The sequence below is a fragment of the Schistocerca americana genome, chromosome 7, assembly GCF_021461395.2.
Source record: "Schistocerca americana isolate TAMUIC-IGC-003095 chromosome 7, iqSchAmer2.1, whole genome shotgun sequence".
Classification (NCBI taxonomy): Eukaryota; Metazoa; Arthropoda; class Insecta; order Orthoptera; family Acrididae; genus Schistocerca; species Schistocerca americana.
In genome coordinates, this window is record NC_060125.1 from 359,764,990 (window position 1) to 359,785,630 (window position 20,641).

The following is a 20,641-nucleotide window of genomic DNA, read 5'->3' on the forward strand; positions in this document are numbered from 1 at the left end:
CAATTTCATGATAGCCACAGTGTTTTCTTTCCTATTAAAACACTAACAAGATTCTCTAATGAGTGAATTTATTACAATGGAATTTTTGTTCATATCATTTATAAAATTTTGAAACAAAATTTTCATTCAACAATCTAATCAGAATTAATGATTAATGGAAAATCTCATATAAAGATGTGAAACTAATACTAACAAAGAGATAGAGGGGCTGGCCAGTACTTACCTCAGCTCAGTACAGCCGATAGATACACAAAACAGAACAGAAAATTTACGTTCCTAGCTTTCGGAACTTTGTTCCTTCGTCAGGGAAGAGAGAGGGGAAAAAGGGAAGAAGGGAAAGTGGATTCAGTTACTCACAACCCAGGTTATGAAGCAACAGGGAAAGGTAAACAGGGAGGGTAGCAAGGATGGAGGCATGGTTGTCAGAGGGAAGTCAAAGATATTCTACTGTAAGTACTGTGCCAGCTTAAAACCAAAGAGGATGCATGAAGAAGTAAAGAGGTATATAGTATAAAGATAAACACAACTATGTAGGATGAAAAGATGCGTGAATGGCTAAAGAGGAAAGGGAAAGAGGAGAAGACTGAAGAGTAAATGGGAGTGAGGTTGGTTAACTTAGGTTCAGTCCAGGGGGATGGCGGGATGGGAACTTGCACTCCAACACATACTTTCATCCCGCCATCCCCCTGGACTATCTCACAATGCAACTCTACTGTGAACACTTCTACAGGCACTTGCACCAAGTTCCTGAAATTAGCTTGCCTATGAGACTTGCAGGAGTAAACTTGCACAAGTTTTTGTTCAAATGTGCTTGAATATGTTAGTTGGTAATGGACACATGACATTACGAAGTCAGAGATAAAATGAAAAAAAGTTAGTTCACGTTCATCAGGAAAAGGAAGCAAACCCTTTTGTAATGAGCTCTACCATAATTCTACTTTTGTCTCCTCTGTGTTTATTGAAAGAGATTTTTATGTACCCAGAATACTGTCCACAGAGTGCTAATGTAAAAGTTCTATAACATTATCTCAATCTTGAAATAGATGAGTTGGTCAATTGTTAAGAACTTTGATATGGTACTAAAGGTGAAAAAATAAATATAAATTAAATAGCAAAATAAATTGCTGATGAGGAGAGGATGTTATAGTATATAGAAGACTAACAGGTGTATAGTTGTGGAGGAATGAATAAAATCTGCCAGTGATGAATATTAAGGTCTGTGAGATCCTTTATTCCATATCAAAGGTTTATTCATACTACAGGTTGAGGAATACATCAAGTGTTGGATGCAGGAGGGGGGGGGAGGGGGGGGGTAGTGTCTATGGATTAAGACAGAAGATTTATCTCAGGGAGAAAGAGCTGCAAATGCACATATTTTAGTCTTATAGTTGCTGTTCTCCCTGTTTTCAATCAATTCATATGAATAAGGATGTTGTGGTTTGGAAAAGCACCATACAAAAACCTACAGTACCTCTTAACCATGTAATAAAAATTTGTTTGTGGTGTGTCTTTAAAGCTGGATTACCTGTCTCAACAAAGGCCTCATGTGAAAAGTTCCACTCGCAAGGGCAGATGCCACCATAGTGCATAGGGTATAGTTAGCAAAAATTGAAAGTGCATACACAGTCTAATTGGGGTAAAACCAATTATATAAAATATTACTAGAACTTGTTGAGCTGCTCCCCAATAACTGTTTCCAAGGAAGTGTAGAGAGTTTAATTTCAGCTTACAGATCATCTTGAGCTGCCTTATGCACAGTGACATCATATTATGGTCAAACACCAGTCCTAAAATGCGAAATTTGTGTATCATTTCCAACCATTAGTTATCCATTTATAATTCAGGGTATAGAAGGACTGAATTCCGCAGAGGGTGCACGACCCAGGATTTTGTACATGAAAAACTATACCCCTTCTTTTGGGTTATTACTCCTGTCTTCTGCATGGTCATTTGAAGATTATGTTTTGCCGAGTCTAATGACAAAGAACTATGGCACAAACAAAAGTCTCAGACATATAAGGCTGATGCCACAATTTGGTGGTGGTGGTGGTGGTGGTAGTAGTAGTAGTAGTAGTAGTAGTAGTAGTAGTAGTAGTTGTTGTTGTTGTAGGTATTCTGCCTTACATCAGGTCTTGTCACGGGTTAAGCCTCTTCCACTTTTGTCTGTCCATAGCCAGTCTTTTCATTTCTGAATATTTGTCTCCTTGAATAACTATTCAGAAATGAAAAGACTGGCTATGGGCAGACAAAAGTGGAAGAGGCAATTTGATAAGTCTCACAAATTGGAAGACCATGGGAGGATCATAATCTCTGAGACCTGAATCACCAGCATAAACATGTGAATGCGTCTGCAGTTGGCTCGAAGACCAAACAACACTAATCAAAGATTTATAGTGTGTTCCAATTTTGAGACTACAGACACTAATGTCTCAGTACTTTAGGATTAAAGTAGACCACTCAATGAAAAGCAGAAATGTTAAGTTGTCAATACGCACACACAAATGAAGGAAAACTTGCTAGCTTTCAGAGTAATCTTTTGACAACCTACAGTAAAAACCACACACACACACACACACACACACACACACACACACCAGAATGTGTGTGCATGCATCTATACCCCGGGTATGGTGCCGGCAGACTGAATGATATTTTGCTACAGGTATGGGGTTAGTGTAGGGTGGAGTGTGAAGAGGGGGAGTGGACTGGGGGGAGGCAGGGAGAGGGACTGGTGGCAGGTGGCTAGCAGCTTGGAGGGAGGTCGGTTTGATGGCTAACAATGAATGAGAGAGGGGTGGCAGGTATAGTTGTAGCAGCCTGTGGGAAGTGGCATATGCTGAAGGCGATGTGGGGACATGAATTGCGTGGGAGGAGGTGACAGGACAGAGGAAGGAGGAATTGTTGGGAAGAGGGTATGAGGACTTTGGGTTACTTGTAATTGAGGTCAAGATGTCTATGGAAGTGCAGGATGAGTTGTAATGGTAACTTCGATCTGCGTGGTTCAGAAAAGCTGATGCCTAAAAGAATGATGCAGATGAGTCGGGTTGTGGTGCAGCCATTGAAATTGAGATACTGTGGTCAGCTGCATGTGGTGCCATGCCACCAATTGGCCAACTCTGTTCTTGAGGACAGTTTGGTCGTGGTCATTCATACTGGTGAACAGGTGATTGGTAGTCATACCAACATAAAAGGCTGTACTGTGTTGACAGCAGAGTTGCTCACCTTTTCAGATTTTGCCAGTCCCCATCCCTCATGAGTCTAGCACTGCAAAAACAGCTCTCCTTGGCACAGACATCCCTGAACCATCTCTATTTCCCCCTCAAGATACTGTTACTGTACAGTCCTCATTACATACATGTCACATCCAAATTAGAAACCTTTGCATTCCAACACCTGGAGAAGCATTCCAGACACCACCTACATAAACTGTCCAACCTGTTGACATCCTACTCCCGCCTTGGGACATCACTATCCATCAACATCCATCCTACTGCTCCATTCAGCAGTACTAAACAGTCCTCCAAAGTAATACGTTCAGTCAACGATTTAACAATTGCAAATTTCAGGGAAAGCCTACAGCAGTTAGACTGGGATGAGGTGTACCGTGAGCCTGATGCCAATTTAAAATATAATTTATTTCATGACACTTTTGTAAATGCATTTGAAAACTGCTTCCCGAAGAAAATAGTTAAATATACTCGTAAGAAACCATGTAACAAACCATGACTTACTAAGGGTATAAAAATATCTTGTAACCGGAAAAGGGAAATGTATCTGACAGCAAGAAAGAGTAGTGACCCAGAAACTATCAAACATTATAAAAACTACTGTGCTATAATAAGAAAAGTTATTAAAAAATCCAGAAGTATGTGTATCATGTCTGAAATCAGCAACTCTGATAATAAAATTAAAACAATTTGGAATATTATTAAAAGAGAAACAGGTCAACCAAGAGAACAGGAAGACAGTATTACCATCAAATTGAATGAAAACTTTACGAACAAAAAGTCAGAAGTTGAAAATATTTTTAACAATCATTTTCTAAATGTTGTGGATATAATAGGATCCAGGTGTTCATTAGAAGATGCTAGGCTGTTAATGGAAGAGGCCATACCTATGCAATTTAATACAACTGAAATCTCACCCACTTCTCCCTCTGAAATTAGGAAAATAATAAACTTGCTTAAAAGCAAAAACTCACATGGAATTGATGGCATTTCCAGCAAAATACTAAAAGCTTGTTCTCAACAGATAAGTAAGATTCTCAGCCACCTGTGTAATAGCTCTCTGGAACAGGGCATTTTCCCTGATAGACTGAAATATGCTATTGTTATACCTTTGCACAAAAAAGGGGATAGATCTGATGTCAACAATTACCGTCCAATCTCCCTTCTAACAGCTTTATCCAAAATTTTTGAGAAAGTAATGTATTCAAGAGTAGCTTCACATATCTGTAAAAATGAAGTACTAACAAAATGTCAGTTTGGTTTCCAGAAAGGTTTTTCAACAGAAAATGCTTTCACCAATCAAATTTTGAATGATCTGAATAACTGAACACCACCCATTGGGATTTTTTGTGATCTCTCAAAGGCTTTTGATTGTGTAAATCATGAAATGCTGCTAGACAAGCTCAAGTATTGTGGCACGAGTGGGACAGTGCAGAAATGGTTTAATTCGTACCTAACTGGAAGAGCGCAGAAAGTTGAAATAAGCAGTTCTCATAATATGCAAATATCAGCACATTCCTCAAACTGGGGAACTATCAAGAATGGAGTTCCACAAGGGTCGGTCTTGGGTCCTTTGTTGTTCTTGATATATATTAATGACTTACCATTCTATATTCATGAAGAGGTTAGTTCTCTTTGCTGATGATACAAGTATAGTAATCACACCTGACAAACAAGAATTAACTGATGAAATTGTCAATAATGTCTTTCAGAAAATTACTAAGTGGTTCCTTGTAAACGGACTCTCACTGAATTTTGATAAGACACAGTACATACAGTTCCATACAGTAAATGGTATGACGCCATTAATAAATATATACCTTAATCAGAAGCATATAGCTAAGGTAGAATATTCAAAATTTGTAGGTGTGTCCATTGATGAGAGATTAAATTGGAAGAAACACATCGATGATCTGCTGAAACGTTTGAGTTCAGCTACTTATGCAATAAGGGTCATTGCAAATTTTGGTGATAAACACCTTAGTAAATTAGCATACTACGCCTATTTTCACTCATTGCTTGCATATGGCATCATATTTTGGGGTAATTCATCACTGAGGAATAAAGTATTTATTGCACAAAAGCGTGTAATCAGAATAATAGCTGGAGTCCACCCAAGATCATCCTGCAGACATTTATTTAACGATCTAGGGATATTCACAGTAGCTTCTCAGTATATATACTCTCTTATGAAATTTGTATTAACAACCAAACCCAATTCAAAAGTAATAGCAGTGTGCATAACTACAATACTAGGAGAAAGGATGATCTTCACTATTCAAGATTAAATCTAACTTTGGCACAGAAAGGGGTGAATTATACTGCCACTTAAGTCTTTGGTCACTTACCAAATTGTATCAAAAGTCTGACAGATAACCAACACGTATTTAAGAAGAAATTAAAAGAATTTCTGAATGACAACTCCTTCTACTCCATAGAGGAATTTTTAGATATAAATTAAGAAAAAAAGAAAAAACAAACAAAAAAAATTATAACAAAAATTTTAAAAAACAAAAAAGTTGTTATATTAACTTAATTATGTTGTTAAATTAACTTAATTATATATTGGAAAATTTGAATCATTCCAAATCATTACGAAATATCGTATTCATGATCCATGGAACTAATATTAATCTAATCTAATCTCACAGTGAACCCCATTGTCAACCTCTCATAGCACTAAGACTCTGCCCAGCTGACCTCTTCAATTTATACATCCTCCAGAACTCCCTTTCAACACCCCACAACATCCAGAACCCAAGCAAACCCAAAACACAGTTATTAACCTCTCCACCAAAAACCTCAATCCCACAGATGTTTCAGTCCTATCCGAAAGCCTAACCTTCAGCTCTACTCCCAAATTTAACCACGTTGGACTTGTCAGAGACCTACTCTCCTCCTCCTAATCCCTTTCTCCCGATCCCCACGATGAAAATACTTCCTTGTCATCAATCCCTCCATCCAAAACCAACCTAATCCCAACACTGAACGCTCCCTGTCTCTCACAGTTGACACCACCATCCAACTGTGACCTTCCACCACCACCCCTCCCACTTAACCACTACCTGCTCAGCTTCAAGGTATTCCTTACCTACAACTCGGCCTCACCATCCTTCCCCAGGGCCATTCCTTTTGGCAGAAGGAAGGACAGCCATACACAATTTGAAAACAGATCCAGAACTAATCATTCTCCCTGGGGACATAGGCTCCACCACTGTTGTGATGGGTCACAGTGACTACTTGACGAAGGCCTCTGCCAACTGTCTGACTCTTCCACCAGAGTGATTCAATTCCTGAAGTCCAACATAAGCTCTAATTCCTACAGAACCACATAAGCCCTTCCAAAAGCCTCTCACCCAAGTCCACCTAGCTCCTTACCCCAACAGGACCCCACGCACTCGCCTTCTACATGCTCCCCAAAATACACAAACCCAATAATCCTGGACACCCTATTGTAGCTGGCAATTGTGCTCCCACTAAAAGAATTTCCACCCTTGTAGTCAAACACTTCCAACCAATTGCCCAAAATCTAGCCTCCCACATCAAAGACCTCCAATATCAGCACACCTTTACTTCCCAGATCCATACTCATCATCACTGTTAATACCACCTCCCAATACACCAACATCCCTCCTCACACAGCCTTGCCACTATCCAACGCTATCTCTCCCAACTTCCTCCAGATTCCAAACTCATCACCTTATTCCTTATACATTTTAGCAACTATATCCTGACCCACAACTACTTTTCCTTTGAAGGGAAGGTTCACAAACAAATTCACAGCACAGTCATCAGCACTCACACGACACCCTCATATACCAGAGGACGACCATTTAGAGGAAACCTTCCCAGCCTTCCATAACTCCCACCCCATAGTATGGTTCAGGTTCACTAATTGTATCTTTATGGTGTGGACACAAGACCCAGACATCCTATCCACATTTCTTCACAACCTCAACACCTTCTCCCCCATCTGCTCCTACTGGTCCTTCTCTACCCAATGTGACACCTTCCCGTACACTGACCTCCATCTCCGTTATGGCTCCATCCTGACCTCTGACCACATTAAACCCACTAACCACCAACAGCACCTGCATTCCCACAACTGCCATATCTTCCACACCAAAATATCCCTCCCAAACAGCCTCACCACCCATGTATGACATATCTGCAGTGATGAGAACTCCTCTGTCCAGTATGCTGATGGCCACACAAAGACCTTCACAGACAGACAATACCCCCCCCCCTCCCCCCCAAACAACATCTTAGTCCATTCCTACACCATTCCCACTCCCAATCCCTTGCACAGGGATCATAGCCTTGGGGAGAGACCAAGGTGCAAGACCTGCCCAATCCACCCACCCAGCACCTCCTATTCAAGTCCTATCACAAGCTTATCCTACCCCATCAGAGGCTGAGCCATATGTAAAAGCAGCAATGACATATACGCTACTGAATTGTCGTCAAGAACATAGCTGACCACAAGGTTGTACAACATATTCAATTTCACTGGCTGCTTCACAACCCAAACTGTACGGTTGGTTGGTTTGGGGGATTCAAGAGACCAGACTGTGACGGTCATCGGTCCCTTTTTCCAAATACTAAAAATACCCACAGAGAATAAAAAAAACGTTCAACAGAATAGTAGACAGACGACACAGAACAAGAGAAACGTAGACAAGGACAAGACAAAACAAAATAAAATCACACAGAGTGTGACAGTGGTTGGCCAACCATAGGAACAAAAAAAAAGGAGAAGCCTACCACCGAGAGACACATTAAAAACTCAGTTTAAAATCGTAGACTAAAGGCCCGAATCAACACAAAAAACATAACAAACACTCCAATTAAATGATAAAAAACCCCTGCTCGAATAAAACGTAAAACTAAGCATGCCATGGCAGAGTCATCAATTAAAAGGGCAGGGAGCGTATCAGACAGCGCAAATGTCTGCCTGACCATAGCTAAAAGGGGACAGGCCAACAAAATGTGGGCCACTGTCAAAGCCGCCCCGCAACAACATAGAGAAGCGTCCTCCCAACGCAGTAAATAACTGCGTGTCAGCCGGGTGTGGCCAATGCGGAGCCGACAAAGAACAACTGAATCTCTGTGAGTGGCCCGCATGGATGACCGCCACACATCCGTCGTTGCCTTGATAGGACGGAGTTACATCTACATCTACATCTACATTGATACTCCGCAAGCCACCCAACGGTGTGTGGCGGAGGGCACTTTACGCGCCACTGTCATTACCTCCCTTTCCTGTTCCAGTTGCGTATGGTTCGCGGGAAGAACGACTGTCTGAAAGCCTCCGTGCGCGCTCTAATCTCTCTAATTTTACATTCGTGATCTCCTCGGGAAGTATAAGTAGGGGGAAGCAATATATTCGATACCTCATCCAGAAACGCACCCTCTCGAAACCTGGCGAGCAAGCTACACCGCGATGCAGAGCGCCTCTCTTGCAGAGTCTGCCACTTGAGTTTATTAAACATCTCCGTAACGCTATCACGGTTACCAAATAACCCAGTGACGAAACGCGCCGCTCTTCTTTGGATCCTCTCTATCTCCTCCGTCAACCCGACCTGGTACGGATCCCACACTGACGAGCAATACTCAAGTATAGGTCGAACGAGTGTTTTGTAAGCCACCTCCTTTGTTGATGGACTACATTTTCTAAGCACTCTCCCAATGAATCTCAACCTGGTACCCGCCTTACCAACAATTAGTTTTATATGATCATTCCACTTCAAATCGTTCCGTACGCATACTCCCAGATATTTTACAGAAGTAACTGCTACCAGTGTTTGTTCCGCTATCATATAATCATACAATAAAGGATCCTTCTTTCTATGTATTCGCAATACATTACATTTGTCTATGTTAAGGGTCAGTTGCCACTCCCTGCACCAAGTGCCTATCCGCTGCAGATCTTCCTGTATTTCGCTACAATTTTCTAATGCAGCAACTTCTCTGTATACTACAGCATCATCCGCGAAAAGCCGCATGGAACTTCCGACACTATCTACTAAGTCCTTTATATATATTGTGAAAAGCAATGGTCCCATAACACTCCCCTGTGGCACGCCAGAGGTTACTTTAACGTCTGTAGACGTCTCTCCATTGATAACAACATGCTGTGTTCTGTTTGCTAAAAACTCTTCAATCCAGCCACACAGCTGGTCTGATATTCCGTAGGCTCTTACTTTGCTTATCAGGCGACAGTGCGGAACTGTATCGAACGCCTTCCGGAAGTCAAGAAAAATAGCATCTATCTGGGAGCCTGTATCTAATATTTTCTGGGTCAGTTAGTTTGGTGTGGGCAGACCGCGCCATTCAGTGGAGAGAACTTCGCAGTGTAAGACTGCCCGCAAATCAGTCTCCGGGAGGTCAATCTCCAGAGATGATTTACTGGTGGCCTCTTTTGCCAGGTGGTCTACATTTTCATTGCCGGGCATCCCAACGTGGCCGGGGATCCACAGACAGCCCACAGATCGGCCGCAACGGGCAAGAGTATGCAGGGACACGTGGGTAGCCATCACCAGATGAGAACGAGGGAAAAACTGGTTGAGAGCTCGTAAACCGTTCAGGGAATCGCTACAGGTAACGAAGGACTCACCTGAGCAGGAGCGATATACTCGAGGGCTCGAAAGATGGTGACCAGCTCAGCAGTGGAAACGCTGCAGCCAGCCAGCAATGAACATTGTTCGGAATGGTCCCCTAGAGTTAGTGCATAACCGACCCGACCAGCAACCATCGAACCGTCAGTGTATACAACGCCAGAGCCCTGATGCGTGGCTAGTACGGAATAAAAGCGGCGGCGGAAGGCCTGCGGAGGGACTGAGTCCTTCGGGCCCTGTGCCAAGTCGAGCTGAAGGCAAGGGCGAGGAACACACCATGGGGGTGTACGCAAAGGGGCCCGGAAAGGAGGTGGAACAGGGAAAACCCCAAGCCCGGAGAGAAGCTCCTTGACACGGACAGCGATCGGACAACCCGACCGGGGCCGACATTCTGGGAGATGGACGACTGACTGCAGGAACAGGAGACGATAATTTGGATGCCCGGGCAAGCTAAAAACGTAGGCAGCATAAGCAGCCAGTAATTGTTGGCGTCGTAACCGCAGTGGAGGGACACCTGCCTCCACAAGTATGCTGTCCACAGGGCTGGTCCGGAAAGCACCAGTGGCATGGCGTATCCTGCTGTGGAGGATTGGGTCCAGCACCCGCAACGCAGATGGGGATGCTGAGCCATAAGCCAGGCTCCCATAATCCAGGCGGGACTGGATTAACGCCTGGTAGAGCCATAACAGGGTAGATCGGTCGGCGCCCCAGCTGGTGTGGCTCAAGCATCGCAGAGCATTAAGATGCCGCCAACACTTCTGTTTAAGCTGCTGAATATGAGGCAGCCAAGTCAACTGGGCACCAAAAACGACACCCAAAAACGTATGTGACTCTACCACAGCAAGAAGTTCGCCGTCAAGATAAAGCCGCGGCTCCGGGTCAACAGTGCGTCACCGGCAGTAATGATTTCGCACCGCTGCAGCAAGCCCGTTTATTGCAATTAAAAACAGGCAGACACTGAGGACAGATCCCTGTGGTACCCCGATCTCCTGGACTCGGAAGGAACTATGGGAGGCCGTGACTTGCACACGGAAGGTACGATACGACAGAAAGAAAATTTCGAAGAAAGATCGGCAGAGGCCCCCGAAGACACCATCCATGAAGCGTAGAAAGGATGTGATGACGCCATGTCGTATCGTATGCCTTCCGCATGTCGAAAAAGACAGTGATCAGGTGCTGACGCCGGGCAAAGGCAGTACGGATGGCCGACTCCAGGCTCACCAGATTGTCGGCGGCGGAGCAGCCTTTATGGAACCCACCCTGAGACGGAGCCAGAAGGCCCCGAGACTCCAGTACCCAATTCAAGCGCTGGCTCACCATCCGTTTAAGCAACTTGCAAAGAACGTTGGTGAGGCTAATGGGACGGTAGCTGTCCACCTCCAAAGGGTTCTTGCCAGGTTTCAGAATGGGGATAACAATACTTTCCCGCCATTGCGACGGAAACTCACCCTCGACCCAGAGACGGTTGTAAAGGTCGAGGAGCCGTCGCTGGCAGTCCACTGAAAGGCGTTTCAGCATCTTACAGTGGATGCGATCTGGCCCAGGAGCAGTATCAGGACAAGCAGCGAGGGCACTGCGAAATTCCAACTCTCTGAATGGAACATTGTACGATTCTGGATGGTGGGTGCGAAACGAAAGGCTCCGACGTTCCATCCGCTCTTTAATGGAGCGGAAGGCCAGGGGGTACCATATTTACTCGAATCTAAGTCGCACTTTTTTTCCGGTTTTTGCAATCCAAAAAACCGCCTGCGGCTTAGAATCGAGTGCAAAGCAAGCGGAAGTTCTGAAAAATGTTGGTAGGTGCCGCCACAGCTAACTTCTGCCATCGAATATATGTAGCGCTACACAGGCATGCTTTGTAGGCACAAAGATAAATACTGGCGCCAAAACCTCTGCATCAGTAAATAAATTTAAAAAAAAAGGTGGAAGACGAGCTTTTTTCTCCACCCCGAGTTTCGACCACTGCATTTTCATACATTATTCAACGAAGTAAATACAAATTCCGTATTCTTCATCTTCGAATGTAGCAGAATTTCAATGTAATACGAAAATCCGACTGGCAAGACTGTTTGGGATGTTTGTCAATATAACCTGATGAAATGTGAATCACAATCAGTATTCTCTTCACTATAAGAATAATATGAATATAAACATTTTGCCATGTATTCATTTGTGTTTGCTGCTATCTCATTTAAATCCTGTCTGCCTAATAAACTACGAAACTAGAGTGAGACAACAGCAAACGCGGAAGAATATACGTATCGTTTCATGTTTATATTCGTATTATTCTTATGCCTAATAGTGACACAGTCAGAAATGAAGTACGGCAACTGACTAGATTTTTAAATCTAAGGTGACTCTAATTTCTGTGCAGAATTTGATGTACTAAAGAAGCGGCCGCAAAGATTTTCAAACGGAGAAAAATTTTCGACTAGCTCTCTTTCAGAACTATGTTCTATCATACCCAGTCTATTATTTGGTTCTTGTTGACCATTATCAAAGAAAGCAGCAGTGTAAGTAACAACAAATAGCAGTCTCTTGCCGTTGTTTCAGTTATGAGACAATTCCTCTCTTTTTCATAATTGTAAGCGGCGGTAGCGCGCACAAAAGCAAGCCATGCCGCGAGCAGCGACAGGCCGTAAACACGAACTATCAGAATGCGACAAACAATGCATAACGCAGTACAGTAATGCATTTTCAGCTTAGAGTGACGTAAACACCTATAACAAAGAAAACGGCACTTATCAGATCAAAGCAAAATAAGCAATCGATTCAAACCAGGCGAAGCGCGTGAAAAAGGAAGGGTACCCGTATAAATACGGATGGAGCGCCTGATGCATAGCAATGGCTACCTGGTAAAGCTTAACTGCTAATCTTACGACTCGAACCAAACTACTGTAGCTGCATCGTCATTCATTCAACCTAAATTGTGTCTCATATTACAATGGACCAACTTTGTTTCGATTTGGAGGTGCAGCCTAAAACTCTTTTCTCCCCTTGAATTTCGAGTCTCAGATTTCAGGTGCGGCTTAGATTCGAGAATTTTTTTTTCCTTTATTTCGAGTCTCATTTTTCAGGTGCTGCTTAGATTCGAGTAAATACGGTAATTCGCAGAAGCGGAACTCAGAGCAAAATGCTCTGCCAAGCGGTTTGCAATGACATCGGAGTCAGTACAAACTGCTCCATTCAGTGAGAGCGCTGGGACACTGACAGGGGTTCGATAGCCATAGAGGCATCGAATCTTGGCCCAGACCTGCGATGGAGAGACATGGAGGCCAATGGTGGAAACATACCGCTCCCAGCACTCCTGCTTGCGTATGCGGATAAGGCGGCGGGCCCGCGCACGCAGCTGTTTAAAGGCGATGAGGTGTTCAAGGCAAGGATGTCGCTTGTGACGCTGGAGCGCCCGCCGGCGATCTTTAATCGCCTCAGCGATCTCAGGCGCCCACCAAGGCACAGTCCTCCGCCGAGGGGACCCAGAAGAAAGGGGAATTGAAGATTCTGCAGCAGTAACGATGCTGGTGGTGACTGAGTGAACCACCGCATCAATGTCGTCATTAGAGAGAGGCTCAATAGCGGCAATGGAGGAAAACAAGTCCCAGTCAGCCTTATTCGTAGCCCATCTGCTGGGGCGCCCCGTAGAGTGACGCTGTGGTAGTGACAGAAAGACCGGAAAGTGGTCACTACCACACAGGTCGTCATGCACACTCCATTGGACAGACGGTAAGAGGCTAGGGCTGCAGATCGAAAGGTTAATGGCGGAGTATGTGCCATGCGCCACACTGAAGTGTGTGAAGGCACCATCATTTAAAATCGAAAGATCAAGCTGCGCCAATAAATGCTCAAAGGTGGCGCCTCGACCTGTTGCCACTGACCCACCCCACAGAGGGTTATGGGCATTGAAGTCGCCCAGTAACAAGAAAGGTGGCAGCAATTGGGCTATCAGTGCAGCCAGGACATGCTGCGTGACATCACCATCCGGTGGAAGGTAAAGACTGCATACGGTAACAGCCTGTGGCGTCCACACCCGAACAGCGACAGCCTCTAAAGCTGTTTGTAGAGGGACAGACTTGCTGTGAAGAGAGTGAAGGACATAGATGCAGACGCCACAAGACACCCTTTCATAAGCTGCCCGGTTCTTATAATAACCCCGATGGGCACGGAGGGCGGGGGTTCGCATTTCAGGAAACCAAGTTTCCTGAAGAGCAATGCAGAAAAAAGGTTGAAGGCTGATAAGTTGTCGGAGCTCAGCTAGATGGTGGAAGAAACCGCTGCAGTTCCACTGGAGGATGATATTGTCCATGGCTGAGAAAGGTGTGAAGGGACTGGGAAGGCAGATTACGCCACTGGGTCACCCGCTGCCTCCAATTGAGCACCTGTGCTAACTAGTACTATCCATGGCGTCAGAGGGACCGGCGAGATCGAGGTCCTCAGCAGACGCCAGAATCTCCACCTCGTCCTCAGACGCAGAGCTTGTAGGAAGCGGTGGGACGGGTGCCACCGCAATGTCGTTATTCTTGGGGACTTTCTTCTTTTTCTGCTTCTCTCGCTGTGCCTTCGGTGGTTCAGGCTTGGAGGGCTTCATAGGGTCAGTCTCAGGGATGGACAACGACCGTGAGGCCCTACGACCAGGGACTGGTGGTTGTTTCAGCCACTTGTGGGTGTCCGCTTCTCCGCTGGTCGGAACTTGCAAAGGGAAGTCCCCAAGGGACCCCTTCCTTGCGAGAGTAGCTGAAGAAGTCTTATTCTTCTCCAGCTGGGAAGGGGGAACTAATGTCCCCGATGGTTTGGGGGGGGGGGGGGGGGGGGGGGGGGTGTTGCTCCTTAAGTAGATGGAGTAGGAGCAACAGGGCGTGAAGTGCCCCCCACAATCAAGGGGGCTGGTGGATTTTGACCAATCATAGATCCAACCGGACGGGACGACAAAGGAGATGGGAGAACCGTCGTTGCAGCAGCGGCATAGGTCGACATCATTGCCATAGGATGGAGCCGCTCATATTTCCGCCTAGCCTCGGAGTAGGTCAGGCAGTCCACGGTCTTATTTTCCATTATCTTCCTTTCTTTCTGGAATATCCTACAGTCCGGCGAGCAGGGGGAATGGTGCTCTCTGCAGTTAACACAGATAGGAGGCGGGGCACATGGAGTATTGGGATGCTAAGGACGTCCACAATCTCGACACGTGATGCCGGAAGTACAGTGGGATGACATGTGTCCGAGCTTCCAGCATTTAAAACACCGCATCGGAGGAGGGATATATGGCTTCACATCACAACGGTAAACCATCACCTTAACCTTTTCGGGTAAGACATCACCCTTGAAGGCCAAGACGAAGGCACCGGTGGATACCAGATTATCCCTTGGACCCCGATGGACGTGCCCGACGAAGTGAACACCTTGTCGTTCTAGGTTGACGCGTAGTTCATCATCGGACTGCAGAAGAAGATCCCTGTGGAAGATAATACCCTGGACCATGTTGAGACTCTTATGGGGCGTGATGCTAACTGAAACATCCCCAACTTGTCACAAGTGAGCAACCTCCGTGACTGGGCAGAGGATGCTGTTTTGATGAGTACTAACCCAGAGCGCATTTTGGACAAGCCCTCCACCTCCCCGAACTTGTCCTCTAAATGCTCCACAAAAAACTGAGGCTTGGTTGGCATAAAAAATTCACCATCAACCCACGTACAGACAAGGTACCGGGGTGAATAATCTCCACTGCTGTCTTTAGCCATGCGTTCCTCCCATGGAGTGGCCAGGGATGGAAATGATCTTGGATTGTATTGCTTGCCGTTGAGGTTAGACCTCGATCGCTTAGAGACTGCTGGTGGAGGCCCACCAGCGAGAGATGATGTACCACGCTTCATTGCGGGTCATCCGCCCTGATGCCACCCACTCCGACCAGGGGCTCTCCCCATGGGTGCCACCCAGCCGCAGCAAAGACCACCTGGCAGGATGGCCTTTGCCAGGAGTCCCGATGCCCCAGAGGGATAGGCATCTACTCCTCGGCATACGTGGGGTGGTAGCAGCTCAGGCATCAGCAGTGCGATCCCTGTGTAGTCAGGGGGCTACCACCAAGAGGGTACATGACAACCCCACCACAACGGACTGGCTACCATGCTGGTTGTCAGGTGTCGAATATCCATTAATAAAGGGAGCAAAGATGGAAGTGCAGAATGGAGGGAATGTAGGCTACCCGGAACACATTGCAGCTGATGTGGCCGGAAGCTAAGTGTAAGTCCAACTCCATGACAGCAGCGAATATGCCAGATCATAGGGCAAGATGGATATAGAATGCACCACGTAAGACGTCCTTCCCCAAATGGTACGTACTAATGGAAAATTGTGAAATGGAGTGGTCAAACCCCGCAGGGGACCATCACATTAAGGCCGAAACGTTTGAGACTCTTTTTAGTCACCTCTTACGACAGGCAGGAATACCGCGGGCCTATTCTTACACCCGAACCCACAGGGGGGTCCAAACTGTACGATCTTGCATTCCACCACCAGCTTCTGTGAACTACACTGGTGGGAGTTATCCTAACAACACATCTTCCTCTCCTGTAATCATCTTGACCTCAATCTCAGGTAACCCACTGTCCCCGCACCATCCCCCTTCCTCCATCCCATCATCCCCTTCTAATTCATATCTCCAGATCACCTTCAGTATGTGCTGCTTCCCATCCTCTGCTACAACTATAACTGCCACCTCTCCCTCACACATTGGCAGCAGGCAAACCAGCCTCCCTCTGAACCACAAGCCACCTACCCCCAAACCCTTTCCCTGCTTCCCACCTCCCTCTACCACCCCACATGACACTAACCCCGAAACACTAGCCCCTCTGCTGCAAAATACATTGGAAACGTCAGTCTAGCCAGCACTATGTAGCAGCACACGTAGGGGTGTGTGTGTGTGGGTGTGGGTGTGCTTGTCATAGAATAGCTCCGAAAGCTAGGAAGTTTTCCATCTTTTGTGTCTGCCTATTGAGTATTTACATTCTACAAGAACTTCCCTACAACATTTATACCACATAACATAATATCTCACCTCTATTAACTCATCTGGAACACGACGTTTTCTCAGTTCAACCACCAGCCCATTTATATCATTGTTGGCATGTTTCTCATAGCGTAAAGCATATAACATCACTAGACGAGCTGCATCAAAATCTCTTACTCCACCACTGTCAATCAGTCTTCGTATTCTCTTAAAATAAACAGAACATAAAATAAATTTAATATAAACTATCTGAAAATGTAACAGCTAAATATTCAATCCTTTTCATACTTGCAGCTGCTGGGAATGTTCATTCTGACAAGCCAACTCTTGCTCAAGTTCTGATACCTCCAATAGGTTATGACGGCTAACCAAAGATGACAGCTCACCCACTACAGTGACATGTTTAGTAACGGTTCCAGACATTTTCTGAAACAAATCAATATACAAACATTTAACACAAACAATGAAAAACTAAATGCTACTATGTTATCTTTCAGTCACATACAACAATATACTACCACTACAAAGAACAAGATTACAATGAATGAATATTGTGCAGTACTCATGATACATATTATCCAAAAGTAAGAGTATGATTACATTTCTTAGCACAATGCGGGAAAGAGCATACATCCTGACCCTTATCCTCTTCTTTTTACTTTCCCTTTCTCCTTATATTTCACTGCTTTTCAAAGGAGAAGAAATCTTGGAATTTCATTTGAAATCACAAGACGTTACACTCCAAATCAACCATCACAATGCTAACCCACCATTTACTGATTTCTCTACACACTATGCATTTAGCTGCAATGTTGGTGTTTCTCAGTTGCTCTTTACTTCATCGGGGAGAGGGGTGGGGAGAACAGGAGACATCAAGTACAATCAACTGTCCCAAGTATAATTTGTTGTGAAATGGCAGAGCACAGATGCAGTCTGAAATGGATGAACTGACAATAGATACTGTTGTTTCCAAGATGTATTATCAGTTGTTGAAGCTTCATTATGAACATGAATCCTGACTTTGAGTGCTGCTGATTCCACCTTTAATTTGAAACAATGGAAAATCCAGGACAGAAAGTAACAATATTATGACAAGGAAAGTTGCTACTCACCATATGGCGGAGATGCTGAGTCACAGATAGGCACAACAAAAAGTGTTTCACACTTAAAGCTTTCGGCCAATGGCCTTTTTCAACTACACACACACACACACACACACACACACACACACACACACACACACACAACTGCCGTCTCAGGTAACAGCAGTGTGGTTCCAGTTGCCTGAGACTGAAATCTGTGTGTGTGTGTGTGTGTGTGTGTGTGTGTGTGTGTGTGTGTGTCTATTGTTGACAAAGGCCTTCGGCCAAAAGCTTTAAGTGTGAAAATCTTTTTGTTGTGCCTATCTGCGACTTGGCATCTCCGCTATGTGGTGAGTAGCAACTTTCCTTCTCATAATATTGTTACATCTTTAATTTTACATATATTTGGTGACAGTTACAGTTAGGATAGCCTATACTTCACTTTGTAGTATCATCATTTAATATGAACACCAAAATACTCTGTACTAGATTGAACAGAAACACAGCATGAGAAGATACAACCATTGTAACAGAACTACAATTTACAGTACAGTACTAATTCACTCACTTTGCAAACTTGCCTTAAATTGGGGATAGGCTTCCACAAAATTCTTCATGTCTGCAATACTTTCAACTTTTTTATGACTTTTTGCCTTTTTCTGGAAGTCTTCCATCAAAGCCTTTATTGTCTGCCCAATTTCTCCAAAATTCAGATACAGATTCTGAAAGAGAGAGAAAAAAAAAATTATCAGCTGTATGGAAAAAATGTAAAAATTGAAATAAAATAAGCATATTTTAAAAAATTAGAGAACAAGTAATAGCTTGTAACAAAAGAAATCTATAAAATTTGGAAATTTGTGGTAAGTTTCTATGGGACCAAACTGCTGAGGTATCAGTCCTTAGACTTACACACTACTTAATCTAACTTAAACTAACTTACACTAGGGACAACACACACACACCCATGCCCGAGGGAGTACTTGCACCTCCGATTGGGGGGGGGGAGCCACGTGTTTTGTGACAAGTTGCCTCAGACCTATCGGCTACCCCGCGCAGCAAAAACGAGTACCATTCAAAGCTACAACTTCTAAGCCCATATAAAATACAATTGCTTTGTGTTATAAAGGAAGTTCCTTTGCAATGAGGATACAATGCTGTCATGTGCAGAAGTTCATCCACAACTTTAAACTATATCAGTCTACCAGGATTGCCAATAGCCAAAAATATAGACACGTTCAACAATAATGGAAATTCCTGTATGAGCAACATGTAAAATAAGGGAAAGGCAATCACTCATTTATAACAGGTTGATGTGTGGAGCACAGAAACATGTGATAGAAAATAGCATTCACACTAGCTCTCAAACACTATCTCTTTTTACAACAGATGACGTTCTGGCCCAAGCTGCCGGAGTTGGCGGTCATGTGTCGTAAGGTATGCTTGCTTGTGTGTATGGATGGTGTGTTTTTCTCTTTTGCCAATAAAGGCAATGGTTGCAAGCTTTGTGTAAATGTCTTAGTTGTGCCTGCCAGCAACTTAACATATCTTTTTTACGGCAAGTAGCAACCTGTCTTTTCCTAAATTGTGAAAGTTCACACATTCACACACCACAGCATACACTCTCATGGTCACAGCAAGACTCAGTATGGGTTTCTGTGTGGTTGTGTGAGTGAATGTGTGTACTTCTGCTAAAGGAAGAGTTAGTGCACCAAAACTAGTGTGAATGCTGTTTCTGTTATGTGTTTCTGAGCTCCACACATCAATCTGCTTCAGGTGAGTTGTTGCCTTTCCCTTATTTTATGTATACACACTTGTTCACTGAAATACAATTTAGTGCATAATTTTTTAAAAACCTTTGTAGTTTTCAACACACCAACGTGTCTCTCATCTATGCATTCTCTACATATTTGTCATCAGCATTCATTAAACAAATAGAAACCTAACAATAAAAGTACTAGGAACATTTTTTTAATTACGTTCTTTTCTAAATTGTACTATTTATAAGGCTGTGTTGATATTTAGTTGAAACATACAGCAAACTGATTTATGAATAAAATATTATATACCAAGCTCATACAATCTACTGAGTGAGCCGTGGCGGCTCATTTCTCCTTCCAAACTTTTAGCTGGGATCTCACCATGGAGCGCAGGTTACTCCCTCATGTGGTTATTGCTGCCTTGCCTAGTCTTCAGAAGCGGCCCCTAGAGGCACATCTAGGGAGAGGCCTCTGAAAAGTGTGGTGCAGGAAGCTGATGGGTAGTTTTCGCACAGCATGGAGCCGGTGGCTGTAGAAGTACTTGGAGCAACGGACATGCAGTGCTAATCAGCATGACATATTTTATGGGTCATTATTCACTCTTTTTTGCCAGAACTGGGCAGAAGGGAAAGATCTGGTTCGCTTACATTGTGCGCAACTAGTTGTTCACTTCTGTGCACCGATTTCCCATTCCATAAGCTGTTTGATTAGATGTTCGTGTTTATGTTCATTGAGTCATCGTGCAAACCTTATTATTTGGCTCTGTGATTCTAGAATTAGTGTATTGCTCTGTCTGCTCTGGGTGATTCTGAAGTAACTTGTCTTCACCTGCTGGCCAGCATTTTTTCTCAAAAAAATTTGCTACAGTTAATGCTGTTGCAGTTATGTAATGTGTCCAGTTGTCACGCACAGATATATCAGGGCCCTACGCATTATGCAGTTTTTTTTAATGAAAAAAAAT

At 44.2% G+C, this 20,641-nt stretch overlaps 1 protein-coding gene across 1 annotated transcript in view; it reads right to left on the reverse strand.

Moving 5' to 3' along the window:
- LOC124621810 (vacuolar protein sorting-associated protein 45) overlaps positions 1 to 20,641 on the reverse strand; it is a 148,625-nt gene that overhangs the window by 40,665 nt on the left and 87,319 nt on the right. The window contains exons 7-9 of the mRNA XM_047147247.1: positions 18,505 to 18,645; positions 17,130 to 17,267; positions 16,890 to 17,048 (exon numbers count right to left, since the gene is read on the reverse strand). Coding sequence (XP_047003203.1) covers positions 16,890 to 17,048; positions 17,130 to 17,267; positions 18,505 to 18,645 — 438 coding nt within the window. The remainder of the gene's footprint in view (positions 1 to 16,889; positions 17,049 to 17,129; positions 17,268 to 18,504; positions 18,646 to 20,641) is intronic.